The sequence below is a fragment of the Protopterus annectens genome, chromosome 5.part0, assembly GCF_019279795.1.
Source record: "Protopterus annectens isolate FY-2018-M chromosome 5.part0, PAN1.0, whole genome shotgun sequence".
Taxonomy (NCBI): Eukaryota; Metazoa; Chordata; order Ceratodontiformes; family Protopteridae; genus Protopterus; species Protopterus annectens.
The window spans coordinates 297,190,280-297,210,814 of NC_056735.1; the positions used below are offsets into that span (position 1 = coordinate 297,190,280).

The following is a 20,535-nucleotide window of genomic DNA, read 5'->3' on the forward strand; positions in this document are numbered from 1 at the left end:
AGGAGCTGAAAGCCCAACTGCAAGTGGTCAAAACTTTCTGAAATTACACAAGAATGTAGTTTGGTCTTGATAAATGTACAAAAGCAATATTTAAAGAAGGAAAGCAGCAACACCAAGAAAATAATTGGTCTGGGACAGGGATACGATAAAAAGGAACTTGAGCAGGAAGGTGTGCATAAATATATGTGAATTGATGAGGGATCAACTATAAACATGAACAGATAGGAACAAAACTAATTAAAGAATATTTTGATAGACTAAAATTAATATGAAACCAGCCCTGACATCTAGGAACAAAGCCCCAGTTATAAATGAATTATTTTTCTTCTTATTCTTACAGTTTTGGGGTGATTGACTGGCCCCAAAGGTATTGGATCAGTTAAACAGGAAAATAAGAAACATGATTCACACTTATCAAATGATATAAAAAATCAGTGAATACCAAGATTATATATTCCTCTTTCTAAGGCTGGTATGGGCCTCCCGAAAACTGATTACATGTATAGATCTGCAATCGAAGGACTGCATGCTATCTGACTTCCCCAGATCCAAACATAGTGAAAGTTTTAAAACATGAAGAGAACAAGTATAAGATGACTACCCTACTTAGTTTAGCAAAAGCTTATTGGTATCAAGTGGCAATGTAAATCAAAACAAAAGTACACAAAAATCAGGAATCAACTGAATGCGCCAAAAGACAAAAAAAAAATGAATACAAGGAGAATGATTAGGTGAGAAGGCAGGGAATGTGGAAAAGCCATAAATATAGTTGCAAATACAGAAAACTCCTGGAACAACCTCATGTGGATCAGGAACTGATGCAGGAATGGTTAAGGAGAGATGAATTTAAACTAAAAGATGAAAGGCTAATATGGGCAGCCCAGGATAGTGGACTACATACACGGTTCGCAAAGTCCATTGATCATGAGAGAGAAACAGACAACTGCAGGTTCTGTAAAACAGAACTGAAAACAGTTGTACATCTTGTTGATCGGTGTGATACTCAAATGGTATAGGGCCTGTGTACTGAAAGGCATAATAATGTGGCAAGACTTGATGCAGTGGGGATTTTGCAAACATGACAATACCGAAGCAGCTGAGAAGCATTGGAAACATGAGACAGAGAACATTATAGGGAATGATGACGTTTATGCCAGATGGAATCACATATTACCAGCAGTTCAAAAAACAGATGCTAGAAAACCAGATATAGTAGTCCATGAAACAAAGACAAAAGTAGCACCCATCTATGGAATTGCTACACTCCATGATTACAGTGTCTTGCATACAGAGAGAAAGAGACAAAGTAATAAAATACCAGAATATTCAGTCAGAAACGAGGGCAATGCGGAAGAAGGATACCAAGACTGTTCCAATAGTAGTCGGAGCAATGGGTCTCATAAAAAAGAAATTGCAGTCATATTTAGATATAACGATACATGTAACTCGTTCTGAATTATAGGAGTCGGTGCTGATCACATTGTGGGTGCTGCTATGAGCACTTTTGGTCAAAGATTGAAACAATACTAATTTCACAAACTATAATCATACTTTGATTTAGGAATGGGGTCCATTCCCTTCATGGTACTAGAAACCCAAAAGACTTTGTGAAATTAAACAAGGAAAGTGGAGAATTAATAATGATCACAATAAAGTGTTCCAGCTTGTTGTTCCACAACAGTATACTGTCCCTAGACAAGCTATAGAGTTGATCTTTATAGACCTTTGAAATTCAGTTGTGAAGAAAGTTAAAGAAATGATGACCATAATATCCTCAGCTCAAGTACAAGTTATATTAATTTTCTGTGCACTCACTGAGCAAGACTGGTTATAGATTATGTGGAGTTAAAGGTGGAGGCTATTACTAAACTTCTGCTGAAATCCATATATAGTGCTTGGGATATATGGATCAGCAAGTCACCAGATGTTTTGAGGGTCTAGATTTTCTGTGATACATTTTATGCATTATTTTTGTTTTGAAAGATGTCTCATTGACTTTTACTTAATGTTACTCAGGAGAGTTGTTAAAGTGCCCATCAATATAGTAGGTTAACAGATGACAAAACATGATTAATATTTTTTCACATGCACACACACAATCCCTGATGAACTAGATATATCACAATAAGGATTGATTTTTCACACAGAAACATACACACAGGCATAGTGACACTTCCATTGATAAGGCAAGTGTATCCCAAGATGCACACACACACACACACACACACACACACACACACACACACACACACACACACCTACAAGTAAGTTGGAGGAAGGCCAGTTTACTTGTTTGGAGTATTGAAAGAAAGAGCACACGGATAAATCCAAATTATATAAGGAGGGCATGCTTAGTTCTCATAAAAAGAGCCACAGCTGACAATTCAACCACAACAAATTGCTGTGAGGTGACAATGATACTCACTATGCCAATGATCAGATCTTTTCAGACACCTTGCCTAGACCAGAAAAGATAGCCACTGATTGTGGACTGATGTTAGAATGTTACAACAAGTGACGGAAACTGTGCCTGACTTATACACTGCAACACCTTCTTCTTTCTCTGGCTTAAATACACCACACACACACACACACACACACACACACACACACACACATATGCCATAGCATTGCTACTACAGCTACAATGCATTGTAGAACACTAATCCTACCACACCAGATCAATTACTGTGATTTAACAGCAATCAAACAACAGCAGGGGTATAGCACTTTTATATGTAGATTCCCTCCATATCTGTGAGTTATATTGACTTAATGTGCACAGCTCAGGTGTCTGATCATGGTTAAAAAAAAAAAACAAAGAGTTGCACCATTTTAATATTTAAAAAAAAGATTTGCTTTTATACTATGTAAAAATAAGTTTGGTAAATATTTTCTCAAGGAGTTGAACTTAGTGATTCAGTTTGATAATCAGCAATATGTCAATAAAGAAATCTTTAAGTGGACAAGTACTTATAACCCCATAACCCACATTTTGATTAATGCCTTTGGAAAAACACACACATTTAATATTCACAAATACTTCTCATTAAATCCTTTTTGAGGACTTAAGAACCTGGGAAAGGAAGTAAGGGCATTGTTAGAATCGTTAGAATAGTTTTCCATCCTTTTCATTATAAAATAAATATGGTAAAGGGTCAGTTTGTTAGAATAGCAAGAATGGCATCTAATAAAGATTCCTAATTGACACTGACAAATGAAAAAGTATGTTTTTGAAATGGGATCCCACAATCTTTAGTAAAAAAGATAAGTCATGAGGATTAGAGATGGATTGGGGGTTAAGTATGTGCCCTTATTGGGTAAAGGTGTAAAGAACCCAACAGTAGATAGTAACAGATTCAAGGTTATTACTGAGGAATTAAATTTGAAAGAGCTTTTGTAATTCCATACAGTATGGGTATGGATAATATTAAGGATTTCATCAGAAAAAAAATCAGACAATGTTTAGAGGAAACTAACCACTGTACAAGTCATTGGGTGATTCACCACACTCTGTACATAAGACAACAGCCAGTTTTAAGAAAACTCTGGAGAGACAAAGAAGGTATGGTTACCCCACAATAGTTAATGGGGAAAATAAGAGGAATACTAAAAAATGTGGCATGTGCAGGCAGTGTGATTATATAATGAAAGATGGTGAGATTATATTGGGGAACAGATATAAACAAAAAGTCACACTCCTGTATGGGAATTGTAAGGGTTGTGGTTTGATTTACATAGCCAGGTGTACAATATACCCAGCATTTTATATGGGGAAAACCAAAAGGCTTTTGAAAAAGAGAATATAGGAGCATTGATATGATATACAGAAAGGAAGTTTAAGTAGTGCTTTATACAAACAGTCCACTAAATGTAATATTTTACAAAAGTTCCTATTTGGAATTTTGGAAGTGATTCCCTCAGAACCCTAGAGGTGGCACCTGGACAAAAAGAATTGAAAACAGAGAAATATACTGACAATTTAAGTTGAATGCTACTGTTTTCCCAAGAATTAATACCTCGGTATCTATAATCCCTGTTTTAAAGTTAAGTGCAGGTACATTTTGATGTGAATAATTTATAAATATATTATTCATCTGTAGCAACAGTTTTTGTAACATTAGACTGTTTTTAAATTCACAACTAGATTTTTATTATTTTTCTATATGTGGAAAGAACATTTGAATAACCAATATAAAATATGAGTTAATTATTGCATGCATTATATGTATTTCTATAGTATATGTATTCTTTATATTGTTAAGAGTCATAGTTTTTTGTTCTTTATGTATTACTTATATTATTTTAAAGTATTATTATTCATACCTGGTTGCCAAACCAATAAGGGACTTTGTAGGTTTGGAGTTTACTGATAGGGTCATTTAACATCATGTGATTTGAATAATTATTTTATAAGGGATGTGCTGATATTTAGTTTTATTGTTCTGAGAAAGTCCTGATGGTATTTAGGATGGAAAGCATGTTTTTATGGTGTGGAAATACTTTAATTTGCAAAACAGCTATTTTTTAATGAACACAATCAGTATAAATTTTTAGACTAACTACTTTTGAGTCTTTTTCATGCGACAACCCTCCGGGGGTGTTCCTTAGTTACAGTTCTTGTTTGCTGGATTCCTGTCTCCATTGTCTGTAGTTTTCTGTTGCACTTAAGCATTAGGTTAAAGTAGAAATCCTTACATGACAGAGGGAGGACATCATTTGAATATCTGTCCCTACCAACCCTTTTTTACCCCTAGTTCAAAGTGTGGTAGTTGAAATACACAGGGCATGATGAAGAAAAAAAATTAATAACATCAAGCAGAGATGGGATAGATGTTCCACATAAGTGTCAGACATTCAAGACTGTAACAAAGGATACTATTTCTGGCCCCAAAAGCATGGTATTTGTGTAAGGCAGTTAAGCTGGTCAGTATTTCATAGACTTTGTGATTGTATACAGGGTTTTGTGGTATAATATATTAACTTCACAGATGTACAGTAGCACACACAGTACTACATGACAGTTTTTTTGACTACTTCTTTTTGCCTCATAGTCTGTAACCATCGGGCCTCCCCAGCAGCACACAAGCAGCTGTTCCCTGACTGACAGGAAGTCTGCCACCGGATTCACTTTGGGGTTATCAGAGGTGCCAGAAGACGATGAATTCTGGGGGAGGGGGCAGAGGTCTAGAGGGACATGTAGTGGACTGAAAAGGGCATTTTTCCTTTTTCTTCTCCTCTTGTGATAAAAGATGCACATTCATGATACATGCTTAATAGCTGCATATATGTCATTGCATTAGGAATAATTCCATGTAAATTTCATATTAAAATAATAAATAAAACTACTGTCTTTCATCAGCCCATTCCAAGTGTGAATGGGGCATATACTTCCACCTGAATGCATAGCCTTTGAGTATACCATTCACAAAGATGGCCTGTGTGCTAAAAACCTGAATGAGTAAATGAAAGGAGGACAGATATTTTAGCAGACAATGTTAAACAATAGCTTCTGTGTGGTATTTGGTAATTCTGACACTTAAACTTCATAGTGGTGAACAGAACAACACTTTTAATTGTTATATGGCATGGACTCTATGGTTTCAGTCTGTTTCTGGCCATAGTCCAGACAGCCTAGTGTACACTATATATTGTGAAAATGGATATAGTGAAGATAGGTTGACCATTTCCAAATTAAGAATACAAAGTATACAGTGAGCTGTCAGCACTATAGTCAGAAATAGATTAAAACCAGACTCCATGATTCTGTTTTCTTTGCTATGTCCTAGCATGCTGGAGACAATAAATGCTGGTTTCTGAGTTTAATTAAAAGGACATGCACACGTACGCACAATCATAGACTTAAGTCTGCATTATGAGTTTTCAGTCCAACTAGTACTTCAGCTGTAGAAAATAATATTGATCATTGCTTCAGTAGCCTGAGCTGCATGGATAGATTACCATAGCATAGAACCGGTGGGAGGTGGAAGAAAAAGGGTCGAGCACTCCTTGAGGTCTGGTCCTATTAACACCTGACCTAGACCTGGAGAGGAATCTGGCTTGTAGTGCTTTGTAAAAGTATGTACAGATGACCAAGTTGTTACTTCTAGAATGCTGCTAGAATTCAACCCTTTCCAAAAAGCCATAGATGAAGCCAAGGCTGTGGTAGAATATGGCTTGACTCTGCCTGGAATTGTTTTGTTGTAGTGGGAATAACAATAGGTAATAGCCCAAGTTATCTATTTGGAAATAGTCTGGTTTGACACAGGTTGTTCCTTCCCCTTACCTTCACAAGAAATAAGCAACTGATGAAATGTTGTGAAAGATTTTATAATGTCAAGAGGGTACCTGAATTGTCTGTGGACATCCAAGGTATGAAGTATCCTTTCTCCCTCATTTTGGGGTTCAGGGAAGAACACAGGGAGATGGATAGTTTGGCTTTAATTAAATTTGGATACCACTTCAAGCATAAAAGAAGGCTTAGTTCTCAAGGAAACCCTGTTTTGTGTAAAATAAGGTTGACCCACTGTAAGAGCTTGCAACTCAGATGTTCTTCTTGCAGATGTCAGAGCAAGCAGTAAAACTGTTTTCCATGTTAAGAACCTCAAGTCAGCCAGTTGAGCTGGTTCAAATGGAGCAAGTGTTACCTTCTCTAACACAAAATTAATGTCCCAAGGAGTAGCCACTGGTTCTCTTGGAGGTCTCTTATAAAAAAAAAAAAAAAACCCTTTCAAAAACATTTTGACATTAGAATGCTTTGAAAGGGGGGAACCCATGGGCAGACTTGCTAAAATGGCAAATAAATGAACCTTGATAGAGGAGGAAGAAAGGCGATAGAAAAGTAATTCTCAGACATCTTGTAAACCAAGAGAAACACTATTCTGAATGGGTTCTGGTTATGTTTTTGGGACCAGATGGAAAATGTTTTCCATTTACTAATATGATTTTCTAGTATAGGGCTTTCTTTTACCCATTAGTAGCTCCTGCACATACTCAGTAAACAGGTGCCTAAACGGAATTAAGACCTTATCATCCTGGCAGTCAGTGAAAGTTGTTTGGGGTTGGGATGTATAAAATAGCCCTGTTCTTTTTTTTTTTTTTTAACAAGAAAAGTCGTTATTAAATTATCACTTATTACATAGGCAGTCATACATTTATATAAATGAAAACAAATCACATTGATATATTTTCAGTTGCAAAAATTATACATCAATCATCTTCTCCCCCGATCTAGTTTCCTTTCATCAAGGTCTGCTTTTGTCCTGCCCAGCTTGTCTGCTACACAGTTTGGAAGAAGATTGAGATTGTGCTGCAAAGCTATATCCTGTGATAACATGGCTAGTCTGTATAGGGCGCAAGGCCTGGTTCTCCCTTGCTTATGTACCACATCACTGTGATATTGTCCATAACAACTTGAAGTGGCCATGGGGACCAAAGGTGATGAGTTGAGTGCCTTGATAAGGGCAAGCATCTATCTCTTTTACATTCATGTGCTTGTGCCTGTCTTCACTGTCCCAGATACTTTGCACATTTTCCCCCTTAGCACTGATCCTCAAGCAAAGTCCAACTTGTCAATGGTGACTGACTGTTTTGGAGCAGAAGGGGAGAATGAGAGATCTGGATTCAAGGTATTTGATGTCTCCTTCAATTGATTTATCTTCTCACACATCCCAGAACTGGAATCTGAAAAGATAATAGGCGTTGGTGCAGTTACCAAAAAAGGCCACACCTCTCAACTGCCCAGATTTTCACAGAATGTCCAGATTTTGGTTTATATTTTTTCTATGTTTCTCATCAAATTGTGGTTTTCTTGTAAAGCACTGGCAAATCATTAAGGATTTAAATTAGAAAATAATAACAGACATTTGAGTCTCAGACTTTATACCCTTCAGAAAATTCATGCTAATGCAAAATCTGTTATTCTATCAACTTTCTAAGTTTCAAAAAGTAAAATAATCCAACCAAGAATCCAAAAGAAGGTGGCAGAACTGAAATCAAGATTCTTTGATTCCACAATAATGACTGCATTCATCCGAATTATGTGGACTTCACCAGAAAAAAATACCATTGTGCACACAACTCTTTAAATACAAGTAACAAGTCACATGTCAAGTTAACAAAAAAGTTGGTTAATTAGTGTGCCCTCTCTGCAATTTAAAGAGTCAAACCATACACATCAGTCATGAAAATGCAATCAAGTTTTTGAGTAGCCCAAATACTTTTTAAGTAAAAACTCAAAAATACTTATTATTAGTGTGCAAAACACACTAAGCCTCTAAAAGCCGTAATAATTAGTCAAGGTTAGATAACAAAATTTAACTGACAAATTATGAATTTAACTGACAAATTATGAATACTTGAACAGCACTTCCTACACAGTTTGTTTTTAACTTTGTAAAATCATAAATAAACCCACCAACCTATATTCTAAACAGTACAGCCATGTCCATATACAGAAATGCACAAGTGTGTGAAAATATATATAGGCACATTATCATCTTTTTCTTTCAGCTGTCCCCATTCGGGGTCACCACAGCAGATCATCTGTTTCCATTTCTTCCTGTCCTCTGCATCTTACTGTGACACACCAACCACTTACCACATCCATAAACCTTATCTTAGGCCTTCCTCTTTTCCTCTTACCTGGCAGCTCCATCCTTAGCATCCTTTTCCCAGTATACCCAGCATCCCTCCTCAGCACATGTTCAAACCAATGAAATCTCGCCTCTCTGACTTCGTCTCCAAACTGTCCAACCTGAGCTCACCCACTAATATACTGATTTCTAATCCTGTACGTCTTCATCACACCCAATGCAAATCTTAATGTATTTAACTCTGCCACCTCCAGCTCTGACTTCTGTCTTTTTGTCAATGTCACTGTCTCCAACCCATATAACATAGCTGGTCTCACTACCCTCTTGTAGACCTTCCCTTTCACTCTTACTGGTACCCATCTGTCACAAATCACTCCAGACACACTTCTCCACCCATTCCACTCTGCCTGTACTCTCTTCTTTACCTCTCTTCCACACTCACCATTACTCTGAACTGTTGATTCCAAATATTTAAACTCACCCACCTTTGCCAACTCTACTCTCTGCATCCTCACCATTCCTGTATCCTTCCTATCATTCACACACGTATATTATGTCCAGTGCTTTTTTTTGTAAACAAACAGGTGGTGGTATGCATATGTTGCATTTGGGTCAACCACCCCGCTTCAGCCCCCTCCCATGATGCCATTACAGTGTCCCATTATTTGGCTATTCTACAATGATTAGAAATATTTGGATTTAATTTAAAACTTTTATTTCAAATTTTCCAACAAAAACACTGATAGATGTTTACTAAACATAGCAATACAGTCTCACAGGAAAAACAGACTTAGCATTAAAACTTCTGTGACTTTGTGACTTTGAAACTCACATTCATTGAAACAGCATTGAAACCCACATTCAAAGAAAATGCATCTGGCCAGTGGCAGATTACCTTTGGGCTCTTTTCAAATCATAGGCCCCTTCCACACATTTTTAGGACCATGCAAAATTTCTTTGATTCACCTTCCTGATTGTATTAAATTATAATATATAACAATTAAATTATATCCCATGTATAATACACCACTTGTTAGACCATGTTTTAAATTTATAGAAGCAAAGAAACAAAATATATGAGCCAAGCCCAATTCAGAACATTTCTACCATAAAAGGCCACTCAAACTTATGTCATTACAACTCACCAATATCGGTCAATATGCGCAGTCTTTGCAGAAGTAAAAGTCATCTGAATAATTCCACATTAAAGAGATTTGACTTTAACTAATGAAAAGGTTGCTGCTAGCAAAACACTGTATATTTAAGAATTTCATCTACAAATTCACTGCCTGCTGCCCTTAAAGAATAAATTGCCTATGTTACATTAAAAATGATAAGCTGGTAATATTGCAATAGGGAATGGATGTCAAACTAAAACAGGTTCATGGTTACTAGGCATCTTATTCAAAGGAGGACACTCTCAGGACTGCAGCACCCCACCCTCTTAAAATCCAACACAGTATCAGCAACCCATCTACATGCTGTGGTAATAGAACCCACAGCCTTCTGCATCAAAACAAAAATATGCTACCTGCTGTGCTACTAACACTGCTTTAAAACTCTAAACACACAACAGTGATACCATTTGCTAAGCAAAGCAGTTGCATATTTTGGGTCTTGTTTCCTGTAGCTAAGGTACAGGGCTTGAGCCTAAGCAAATTACTAACCACCTGCTAACCCTAACTAGGGCATTTCACTGTCTCACACACACCTCAACCTTTTAATGCAAGACATCTGGACAAAGTCTAAAATAAATAGGAGCAGATTATAAATATTTCTCTCATGAACTTAGAAAATTGCTAGAATAATATGATTTGTGTTAGTATGTATTTTTCTAAAGGATATGAAGTCTAAACCTCAAATATCTATCAGTATTTAGCAACTTCAGTCTTTTTACGAGGAAAAAACAAAAACATGGGGCAAAAATCTGGACATCCTGCAAAAACCTGGGCAGTTGAGGGGTATGCTACCTACACACACACACACACACACACACACACACACACACACACACACACACACACACACACACACACACACACACACACAAAAACCATACCTCTCAACCTCTTAGCACAAGAAGTCTGGGCAAAGCCTGTTATAAAGGCGGGACAAAGGCCCAAAACTAGGGACACATTTTAAATATTGCTCTAATAAATTCAGAAAGTTGGTAGAATAACAGGATTTGTGTTAGAATGCATTTTCTAAATGATATGAAGTCTGAAACTAAACTAAAATGCATGCAGTTAGTTAGTAACTTTAATCCTTAGCTCATCCCAGTGATTTCTGAAAAATGGGATAATTTTTATAAGGAACAGACCAAAAATATAAGGCAAAAATCTGGACATTCTGTGAAAATCTATACAGTTGAGAGGTATTACACACACATACATCCCTACCTCCCTCTTAGACCCTTCCCCCTTACATCTCAACATTTTAGAGCAAGAAATCTGGACAAAGATCGACATAATGGGGGGGGGGGGTCAAATGTCCAAAAATAGGGCCACCTTTTAAATATTGCTTTTACAAACTTAGAAAGTTGATAGAACAACGAGTTTTGCATTAATATGAACTTTCTGAAGAATATGAAGTCTAAAGCTCAACTGTCTGCCATTATTTCCTGTCTTAATCCTCAATGAATTGCCAGGGATTACCAGAAAAAGACAGTTTTATGAGAAACAGACCATGGATGTGAGACTAAATTCTGCGAAAATCTGGACATTTCACTTACTCACACACACACAAACCTACCTACTATTTATACATAAACACACACACACAGACCTACCTATTTCTTGCACACACACACTCCTCTTAAAAACGTAAACATACACACGCACACCTACCACTGACTTGTCTTCAGGAATTCAAATTCCACACGCAGACCAGGAAGATGTAAACGATCAGTCACACATAGCACAGATGCAGAGGGTCTTCTGTGTCTGTGTGACCCAACACGAAGGGCATTCTTAAAGAACAATAACCTTAAGAAAGAAAGTTTTTTTTTTTTTTTTTTTTTTTAAATAAAGAAACAGGGGACTAGAGGTGCCGGTATGCTGTACCATCATGTACCGGCCCCAAAAATCCCTGATTCTGTCTTAGTCCTGCTGACCTTCATTCCTCTTCTCTCTAGAGCATATCTCCACCTCACCAGGTCTTCTCAACCTGTCCCCTACTATTACTACAGATCACAATGTCATCCGCAAGGATCATAGTCCATGGGGGACTCCTGTCTGATCTTGTCTGTCAACCTGTCCTCATAATTGCAAATAAGAAAGGGCTCAGAGCTGATCCTTAATGTAATGCCACCTCCACCTTAAACGCATCCATCACTCCTACCACAGAGCTCACCACTGTCACACTAAACTTTTATATATCCTGTACCACTCTTACATCCTTCTCTGCCACTCCTGACTTCCTCTTATAATACCACAACTCCTCTCTACGGACCCTGTCATATGCTTTCTCTAAGTTGACAAAGACACAATGCAACTCCTTCTGACCTTCTCTATACTTCTCCATCAACACTCTCAGAGCAAACATCACATCTGTAGTGCTTTTTCCCAGCATGAAACCATGCTGCTGTTTACTAATCATCACCCCCCCTTCTTAACCTAGCTTCCACTACTCTTTCCCATAACTTCATGTTGTGAGTGATCAATTGGATCTCTCTGTAGTTACGACAGCTCTGCACTTCACCCTTATTCTTAAAAATTGGTACCAAAAACGCTTCTTCTCCACTCCTCAGGCATCCTCTCACTTTCCAAGATTTCATTAAGCAATCTGGTTAAAATCTCCACTGCCATCTGTCCTAAACACCTCCATGCTTCTATTGGTATGTCATCTGGACCAACAGCCTTTCCATTCTTCATCCTTTTCATAGCTGTCCTTCCTCCTTGCTAATCCATTGAACTTCCTTCTCTCTCTCTCTCTCTCTGTCTCTTCATTCATCAGTCCCTCAAAGTACTCTTTCCATCTGCTCAACACACTGTCCTCACTTGTGAGTACATTTCCCGCATTATTCTTTATCATTCTTACCTGCTGTACATTTTTCCCAGCTCAGTCCCTCTGTCTCGTTAGTCGGTACAGGTCCCTTTCTCCCTCATTAGTGTCCAAGCTTTCATACAACTCTCCATATGCTTTATCCTTAGCCTTCACCACCTCTCTCTTTGCCGTACACCTCATCTCTTTATATTGTTGTCTACTTTCTTCATCTCTCTGACAAATCCCACTTCTTGTTTGCCACCTTCTTCTTTTGTACACTCTCCTGTACTTCCTTGTTCCATCACCAAGTCTCCTTGCTCTTCTTCCTCTGTCAAGATGTCACACCAAGCACCTTTCTAGAGGTCTCCCTTAGCAGCTCTGCTATAATTAACCAGCTATTCCGTAAATCTTCACTGCCAACCAGTGCTTGCCTTAACTCTTCCCTGAGCTCCTCCTCACAATCACCCTTTCTCAACTTCCACCATTTGATCCTTGGCATGGCCCTCAAATGCCTCCTCTTTTTCTTGGTCACCGTCATCCTACAGACCACCATCCTATGCTGCCTAACTGCACTTTCCCCTACTACCACTTTACAGTCTCCAATCTCCTTCAGATTGACCATCCTACAAAGGATATAATCCACCTGTGTGCATCTTCCTCCACTCTTGTACATCACCCCATGCTCCTCCTTCTTAAAGTATGTATTCACTACAGCCAAGTCCATCCATTTTGCAGAATCCACTACCATCTGACCTTCTGCAGTTCTCTCCTTAACACCATACCTACCTATCACTTCCTTATCCCCTCTGTTCCCTTCACCAACATGCCCATTGAAATTTGCTCCAATCACCACTCTCTTACCCTTGGGTACACTCACCAATACTTCATCCAACTCGCTCCAAAATTTTTCTTTCTCATCCATTGCACACCCAACTTGTGGAACATATGCACTAACAACATTCATTGTCACACCATCAGTTTCCAGCTGTATAAACATCACTCTATTTGACAATCTTTTCAACTCCAAAACATTGTTGGCATACCGTTCATTCAGCATAACCCCTACCAAATTTCTCCTGCCAATCACACCATGGTAGAACAATTTGAACCCACCTCCAGTACACCTGGCCTTAGTCCCCTTCCATCTGAGCTCTTGCATGCACAGTATATCAACCTTCCTTCTCTACATCATATCAGCTAACCCTCTCCCTAGAACAGTCATACTGCTAACATTCAAAGTTCCTACCCTCACTACCACACTCCTAACCTTCCTCCTCTCTTCCTAGCTTCGGGCAAGCCTTCCCCCTCTTCTTCTTCTTCTTCTTTGGCCAGCAGTAGCCCAATTTCAACCAACATCCTGTTGGCTAACAGTACTGGTGGCAGTCATTGTTAACTAGGGCCTCGACTGATCCAGTATGGAAATCTGTATTGTTGTCCACGTGTCATTTGGCAAAAGTTTTACACGGAATGCCCTTCCTGAGTAACCTTCCCCATTTATCTGGGCTTGGGACCTGCATGAAGAAATGCACTGACTTGTGCAGCCCCAGTGGCTGGGTTATATATAGGCACATTATAAATCAAAATAACAATGCGAAAAAAATAAAGAAATGAAAAACTGACAATCACATAACCACAACAACAGAGAAATACATCTAGCATAAAACAGAACATATTGCATACTGCTGTTGTGGTAATGTTTATTCAGGTCCCTGTAAGAAAGTTAACCCTGGTAAAAATGATTACAAATAATAGGCAGACATCAGCCTCAACAAGCTAAAACCTTTCTAAGTTTGTAACGCAGTATTTCATAAAAAGGTCTGTGATACCTTGGTCTACTCTTATTGTGCCTCAGTGTTTCTGTTCTGCAGTGCTACAAAGATATTTGTGCTTTAAGTTTAATAGCACATTACATCATTTTCCAGAAAAAGCTAAATATATAGGCAAAATACCTTTTATAGCTGTGAGCACAATGTACATCTATGCTGCCAACAAGAAAAACTCTAAATGAGCAGTGAAGGACACACTCAGTATTTGCAGCCTTTATATGTAAATGTAATATCGAAACAGAAGCTACAAGAACATTCTGCAGGTTATGTACCCTTGAATGCCTATGTTCTCCCCCATTGTCTGTCCAACCATATTATAGATTCATACTGGTTTTATAAAGCCCTACTATCAATCCTGGTGCTTTTCAGGTTACTCTAGATGAAAATTCCTTACATTTGATGTCATGAATAGGGTTGGCAATTAAAAAGGTCATAGATAACATGAGTGAGAATGCATTTGTTAAAAAGATATGAATGGCATCTACTACCTCACCCTTAAAGTCTGTCTACAGATGAGTGTATTAGGGTGGTTGCAGAAGGACACTGGAATACTAGGAGAGTATGAAGGTAGGAAGAAGACAGTGGACCAGATACAGTTGGTGCAGGGCTCTTTACTATCTTCTCTCTCTTATCAGCTCTAGAAACAGCTGGGCAAACTAAAAAAAGTTACATAAACTAGCAACTGTTAAGTTAGATGTCTCTGACTTGAAAAATAAAACTTGCAGGGAGGGCAGCAAACTTTGCAGAAAAGTTGCAGGTGACCTCCATTTTTGTGTGAGAACTGGTGAGCTATTACAGTGTCATCAAACTATAATAAAGAAATCTGTGAACTTCCAAGATACTTATATCGTGGTAGGCTCAAGAGAGAGGGTGTAAGACTATCTGATGGAAGCACAGGTAGGTAGGTTACAGAAAGAGCAGGTGGAAATACAAATGGAAGCATAGGTGAGCAGGCTACAGAAAGAGCAGATGAAAATGCAAAATAAGGGCACAGGTGAATAGGTTAGAGAAAGAGCAGGTGAAAATGCAAGATGAGACCACCATGAGAGGAAATCATACTGGTCATTACTCTGTTAGGTATATGACTCCCCCCTCCCCCCTCTTTTTTTTTAAACTGCACACCAGTTCAAGGAAAAGAATACAGACCATTAAATCCCTGGGTGACTGTATCCATTCCTTCACTGCACATCAATTCAGGCAAAATGATACACACCATTAGACTGCTACATATATTTCTCTTTATGAGATACAGACCAAAAATATGAGACAAAAATCTGGACATTCTGCAAAAACCCATACAGTTGAGAGCTGTGAGGCCGTCTACACACTCATACATGTACACTCATGCTCTTGTACACATGTACTCACACACACTCGCATGCACACACCCACACATTCTCATGCACACACTCCCTCACACTAGCATATACCCATATACCCATGTGCACTCACATATACACACACACTTGCACATGCTCACATACACACATTTGTGAACACTCGCATGCAGGCCCTCACCAACTCTTGCAAACAACCAGACATGCACACACACACACACACACACACACACACACACACACACACACACACACACACACAAACACTTTCTCTTTCTTGGAGGAAACAGTGTGTTGTTCCTCTACAACACACTAATGCATGCATACACATACTTCGCACACACTTGTATACACTTGCATGCACATACTCGTACACACCTGTGCACTAATGCGCATTTATATATATATATATATATATATATATATATATATATATCCTCACATGCATGCACGCTCTTATGAACAATTGCAGACAAACACACAAACACACATGTCAGGTGGGGGCACAGTTCACGTTTATTAGTATGGGGACTCGCACCCTCTCACCCTATGGTTCTGGTGCCCTTAGAGGGGGGTTATAAGAGCCATCATGTGCACAGATGGTTAGCTAAGTGTTTTGTGTTTAAGTAACCTGACACCACTCCTGGTTTTGATGACATCAACCTAAGTAATCTGACACCACTCCTGGTTTTGATGACATCAGCCTCATCACTGTTTGGGCTGCCTGTGATCCCACCACATTCACTCATGCTTGTTCCTTCACCTTACACAGCCACAGGATACATCTGTCCCCACTGCTTTTCATACTACTTATGTCCCCTGTTGAATGCCATCAGAGCATTAGAGGCAATCAGCCAAGAAATCACCAACCTTCTCTTACAGGATAGGCACATCCCATCCTTCTCAGCCTTCCTTTCAGTCACCCAAGCTAGCACATGAACCAAGGTCACCTGGGTCATAGGGCGTTATCCCTGTACTCTACTGGAAAGCTGCATGGCAGGTTTAATATTCTCAGGTTTCTTTATTGCTTGTAATATATTGCCATGTTGTGTATTTAGCCAAATTGCTGATATCAGTACATTATGCAACTGATGATCACTTTACTTTTTGTAAAACATTACTAATTGTTACATTTTGATGTCTTTGTTTTTCACTAGAATTATGGCTTAGAAACAGAGAACCTAAAAACACTTTCACATAAGCTAAATGCATCAGCCAAAAATCTGCAGAACTTTATAACTGGAAGACGGAGGAGTGGACATTACGATGGCAGGACATCCAGAAGGCTACCAAATGACTTTTTGACATCAGTGGTCGATCTGATTGGTGCTGCTAAAAGTTTGCTGGCTTGGCTTGACAGGTATGTCTTTAACTGGTTTAACACCAGGACCTAATAGCAGTAACGCAGAAAAAATGGACTGTTATGCAACAGTAAATGGACTGTTATGCAACAGTTGTTTACCACACTATATTGCCTATAAAAGTAACACATTGTACATATTAACTTTTCCATACAGCAATATGAAATAGAAAATATACCAGATTACAGAACAAATGTTTTGTTTTACTATTTCAGTCCATTGAAGTGTCTTGTCACTTTTTTCACCCTCATCTAAAACTGATTTCATTCCTACTTTGGTTTCACTTTCCAGCAAGTTGCCTTCTTCTGAGTAGAATCATAATAGATCTACTTTTTGTCATCTTTAAAAAAAAGTCCATTGCCCACTTTTTTCAGGAACACTTCATAAAATATCTTCTTTATTATGTTTTTACAAAAGCAGTGTAGTGCATGTTTGCCTTTTACTCTGTGTGTAACTATGTAAAAGTAACACAGTTATTAGTACAGTTGTAATGAAGCAGGTGTTAAGCACATGCATGGGTATCTTGTGTATTAATCAGCCTAGCAAGAGGATTGCTGGTTCACTTTTTAAAATATCTATTTCTGTGAGCCATTTCTCAGTTGCTTGTAAGGTTGAAACTAGAAGCTCCTTTTCAGCTTTTAGTTAAAATGGTTTAACTACTAGTGAGGCATCTGTTGATATTTGGATTTCTTAATAAATTGTGATAATTAGTTCAGTACTTATATCAAGATATAACATCTTCAGTTTTATTGGTGACAAGAATTAAAAATGCAGCACTTGCACTGAACACAAGAAGTGGAAAATAAATGAAGAACATGACAACTGCTATTTCAACTGCATATGGTGTAATGATCCAGTCTTACAAAGATTACAGAAATGAATGGAACATTTTTTGTTGCAAATGACATTATGAGAAGGCAGGAAGAGAGACAAACGTACCTTTGTAGAATGTACAGCCCCCTAATGAATACTAAACCAAATGAGAAAAAAACTTACATGTAATTGCTAAGCTAATTGCACAATCATTTTAATACTAAATCTAGTGCAGCATTACAGGATGTTATACAATATTTACTGAAACAGTTTCTGACTGCACAGCAGAGTTAAGAAAATTAACATAAGGCAGTAATTATGGTGAAACCTCGAGAAATAAAAGTATGGGAAGGAGTGTTTCATGGAGCTGTAGTGCTGTTATAAATAGCAAGGTGGTTTAAGTTGACTTGACCTGATGGTGCTTGGGCATAATGTAAGTGGGCATAGTGCCAGCATGCCCAAGGAAAGTGATGCCCATGAAACTATTTTTACCGCAGTAATGACTGTAAGCATGCTACTTAAGTGGTTGTTTATTGGTCATGTGATTAATATGAGAGGCAGAATGAAGTGGTATGCATTACACTACGCTCACTCACACGTGCACAAATGTGCCTCAGAGTTGCTGTGCAATCACTTTGAACAACACACTGACGATTAGTTCAACAAAGTGTCAACGTATTTAATCATATAAATTTAGAGGAAAATGGAATATAGAAATGTCAGAAATGGGACTAGAAGAAGTGGAGGAATGCACACAGGGGCAACCTAAAGGTGGAGATGGCTGGGTGGAAGGACATTTTTCCTAAGATGCGACTATTTTCCATTTTTTATGAAGCAGGGTAGAGGTGGATGGTAGCAAGGTAAATGTGCTGGTGTGCAAGCAATAGGGACGGCAACACGAAGAGAGACCGACAGAGAATGGACAAGTAGAGATGAGGAGGACTGAACTGCAAGCAGGGTACAGGGAGTGACACACAGACAAGGGGAGTAACATCACTGGGAATAAAACTGTGTTCAGTGGTCCTGCCTGACTGGTCAAGAGAAGACCTCACTTACATATCAATACTGTAGTCAATTCATGTTCAGTTTAGTTTGTGCAAAACATTACTAGTTGTTAATTATTGGCTGTCAACATGGGCGGACCCATACTCTAGAGGACCAACAGACAGGGTCAGCCAGTCATATAACTCTGTCATGCACAAAATGTGATGTTCCATTGTCCCATTGTAGATGACCAGCTTCTGGCCCACCTCTGTCATTACCAGCCTCTACACTTGCTGCTATACATCACTTCATGGTATTTTCAGATGAACAGGCTCTATCTTCTTTTAAGAGGTGGCCATGATGGATGCCAATGAACCTTCTAGGTCACCTTCAACAGGATGACTTACATTGCAGTGAATTGAGGCAGGACTGGAGGCCCAGAAGCACATTGGCTAGTACAGGTATAGATGGCCACTGTCACGCTACATCCTCCAAAGCTATTGACCTTGTGAACAAAATGAGAGTAAGGAAAATGCAATCACCTTCATATAAATCTTAAATGATCAATTATCTAACTAAACTTTACCTGCTGCTAGCAGGGACTATAACTTCTCCTTAGCTAGGCCTCAAGATTTAAAGTATGCACTTTCTGTTGTGCTGCTCCAAGGTATAAAACAGGCAGTAATAATTACAATTTGTCCCTGACAACAGAAGGCAAGGACAGCGAACCTTATAAAACTGCTTTTTATAGAATTTTGGCTGTCACTCCCTAGCAAGTGATGGAATGGGTCTGAGTAGTACTTGTACTGTTTACTGCATCTATACTAGCAGAATTCAGTAGAGTGGGTTTTGTCAGTAGCATCATTCACTCACTCCCTGACTGGGTGAGCTGGTGCCAGGAGTCATTTCTGTGCAGAAGGTCATCGTATTGCTCCACAGGCACATCCTATCATCTTTGCACAACAAGACAGTAAAGATCTTTTTTTTTTTTTTCGCTGCACCAGGTGGGAGTCTTGCTGAAGCCAGTGCCTGAAGAAGCCATGTCTAATGTGCATGGCAGACTGAGAAAGGAGTTAGTAGCCTCATTGGCATGAAAACACTTTAGGAATACCACATGTAGTATCATTAATGGGATGGATGTTGCTCTGAGCTTCTCAGTGTCCATTTATGAGCCTACTGTGTGCAAGACCTCCCATCCCTGGAATGGACTGGCGTAACCTAAGTAGTTGAACTGTGGCTGATTCTGAAATAATGCTGTAACAATCTAAATCATCATGCCGAATCACACTGTTAGCATTAAAACATGCCACAAGATCTGTTTTAGTATGACATAAGGTGGTGTTGCCATATTGCAGGAAATTGCCATGTGACAAACAACTTGGGAATGGGAATACAGTGTATGACAGTGTATGTTGCTGTATTATCATACTGACAGCAGACAAAATCACTGGTAAAGGATATTAGGACTGCAGGGTGCATGCAAAGATGAATGGAATGTCTATGAATAGGTACAGAGCAGTGGTGTGTGGGGTGGTAACCTGCTACAAGTGCATGAAAGGTAATTGTCCTACTCTGGGTGAGTAGGAGGCTCATCCTGCTGGGAAATAGAGCATAAAGGCAGCACAGTGCACTGATT

At 38.7% G+C, this 20,535-nt stretch overlaps 1 protein-coding gene across 6 annotated transcripts in view; it reads left to right on the forward strand.

Annotated features, from left to right (window-relative positions):
• CNKSR2 (connector enhancer of kinase suppressor of Ras 2) overlaps positions 1-20,535 on the forward strand; it is a 2,909,208-nt gene that overhangs the window by 638,739 nt on the left and 2,249,934 nt on the right. For all 6 annotated transcript variants that reach the window (XM_044072276.1, XM_044072278.1, XM_044072277.1 and 3 more), the window contains exon 3: positions 16,899-17,101. In XM_044072276.1, coding sequence (XP_043928211.1) covers positions 16,899-17,101 — 203 coding nt within the window. The remainder of the gene's footprint in view (positions 1-16,898; positions 17,102-20,535) is intronic.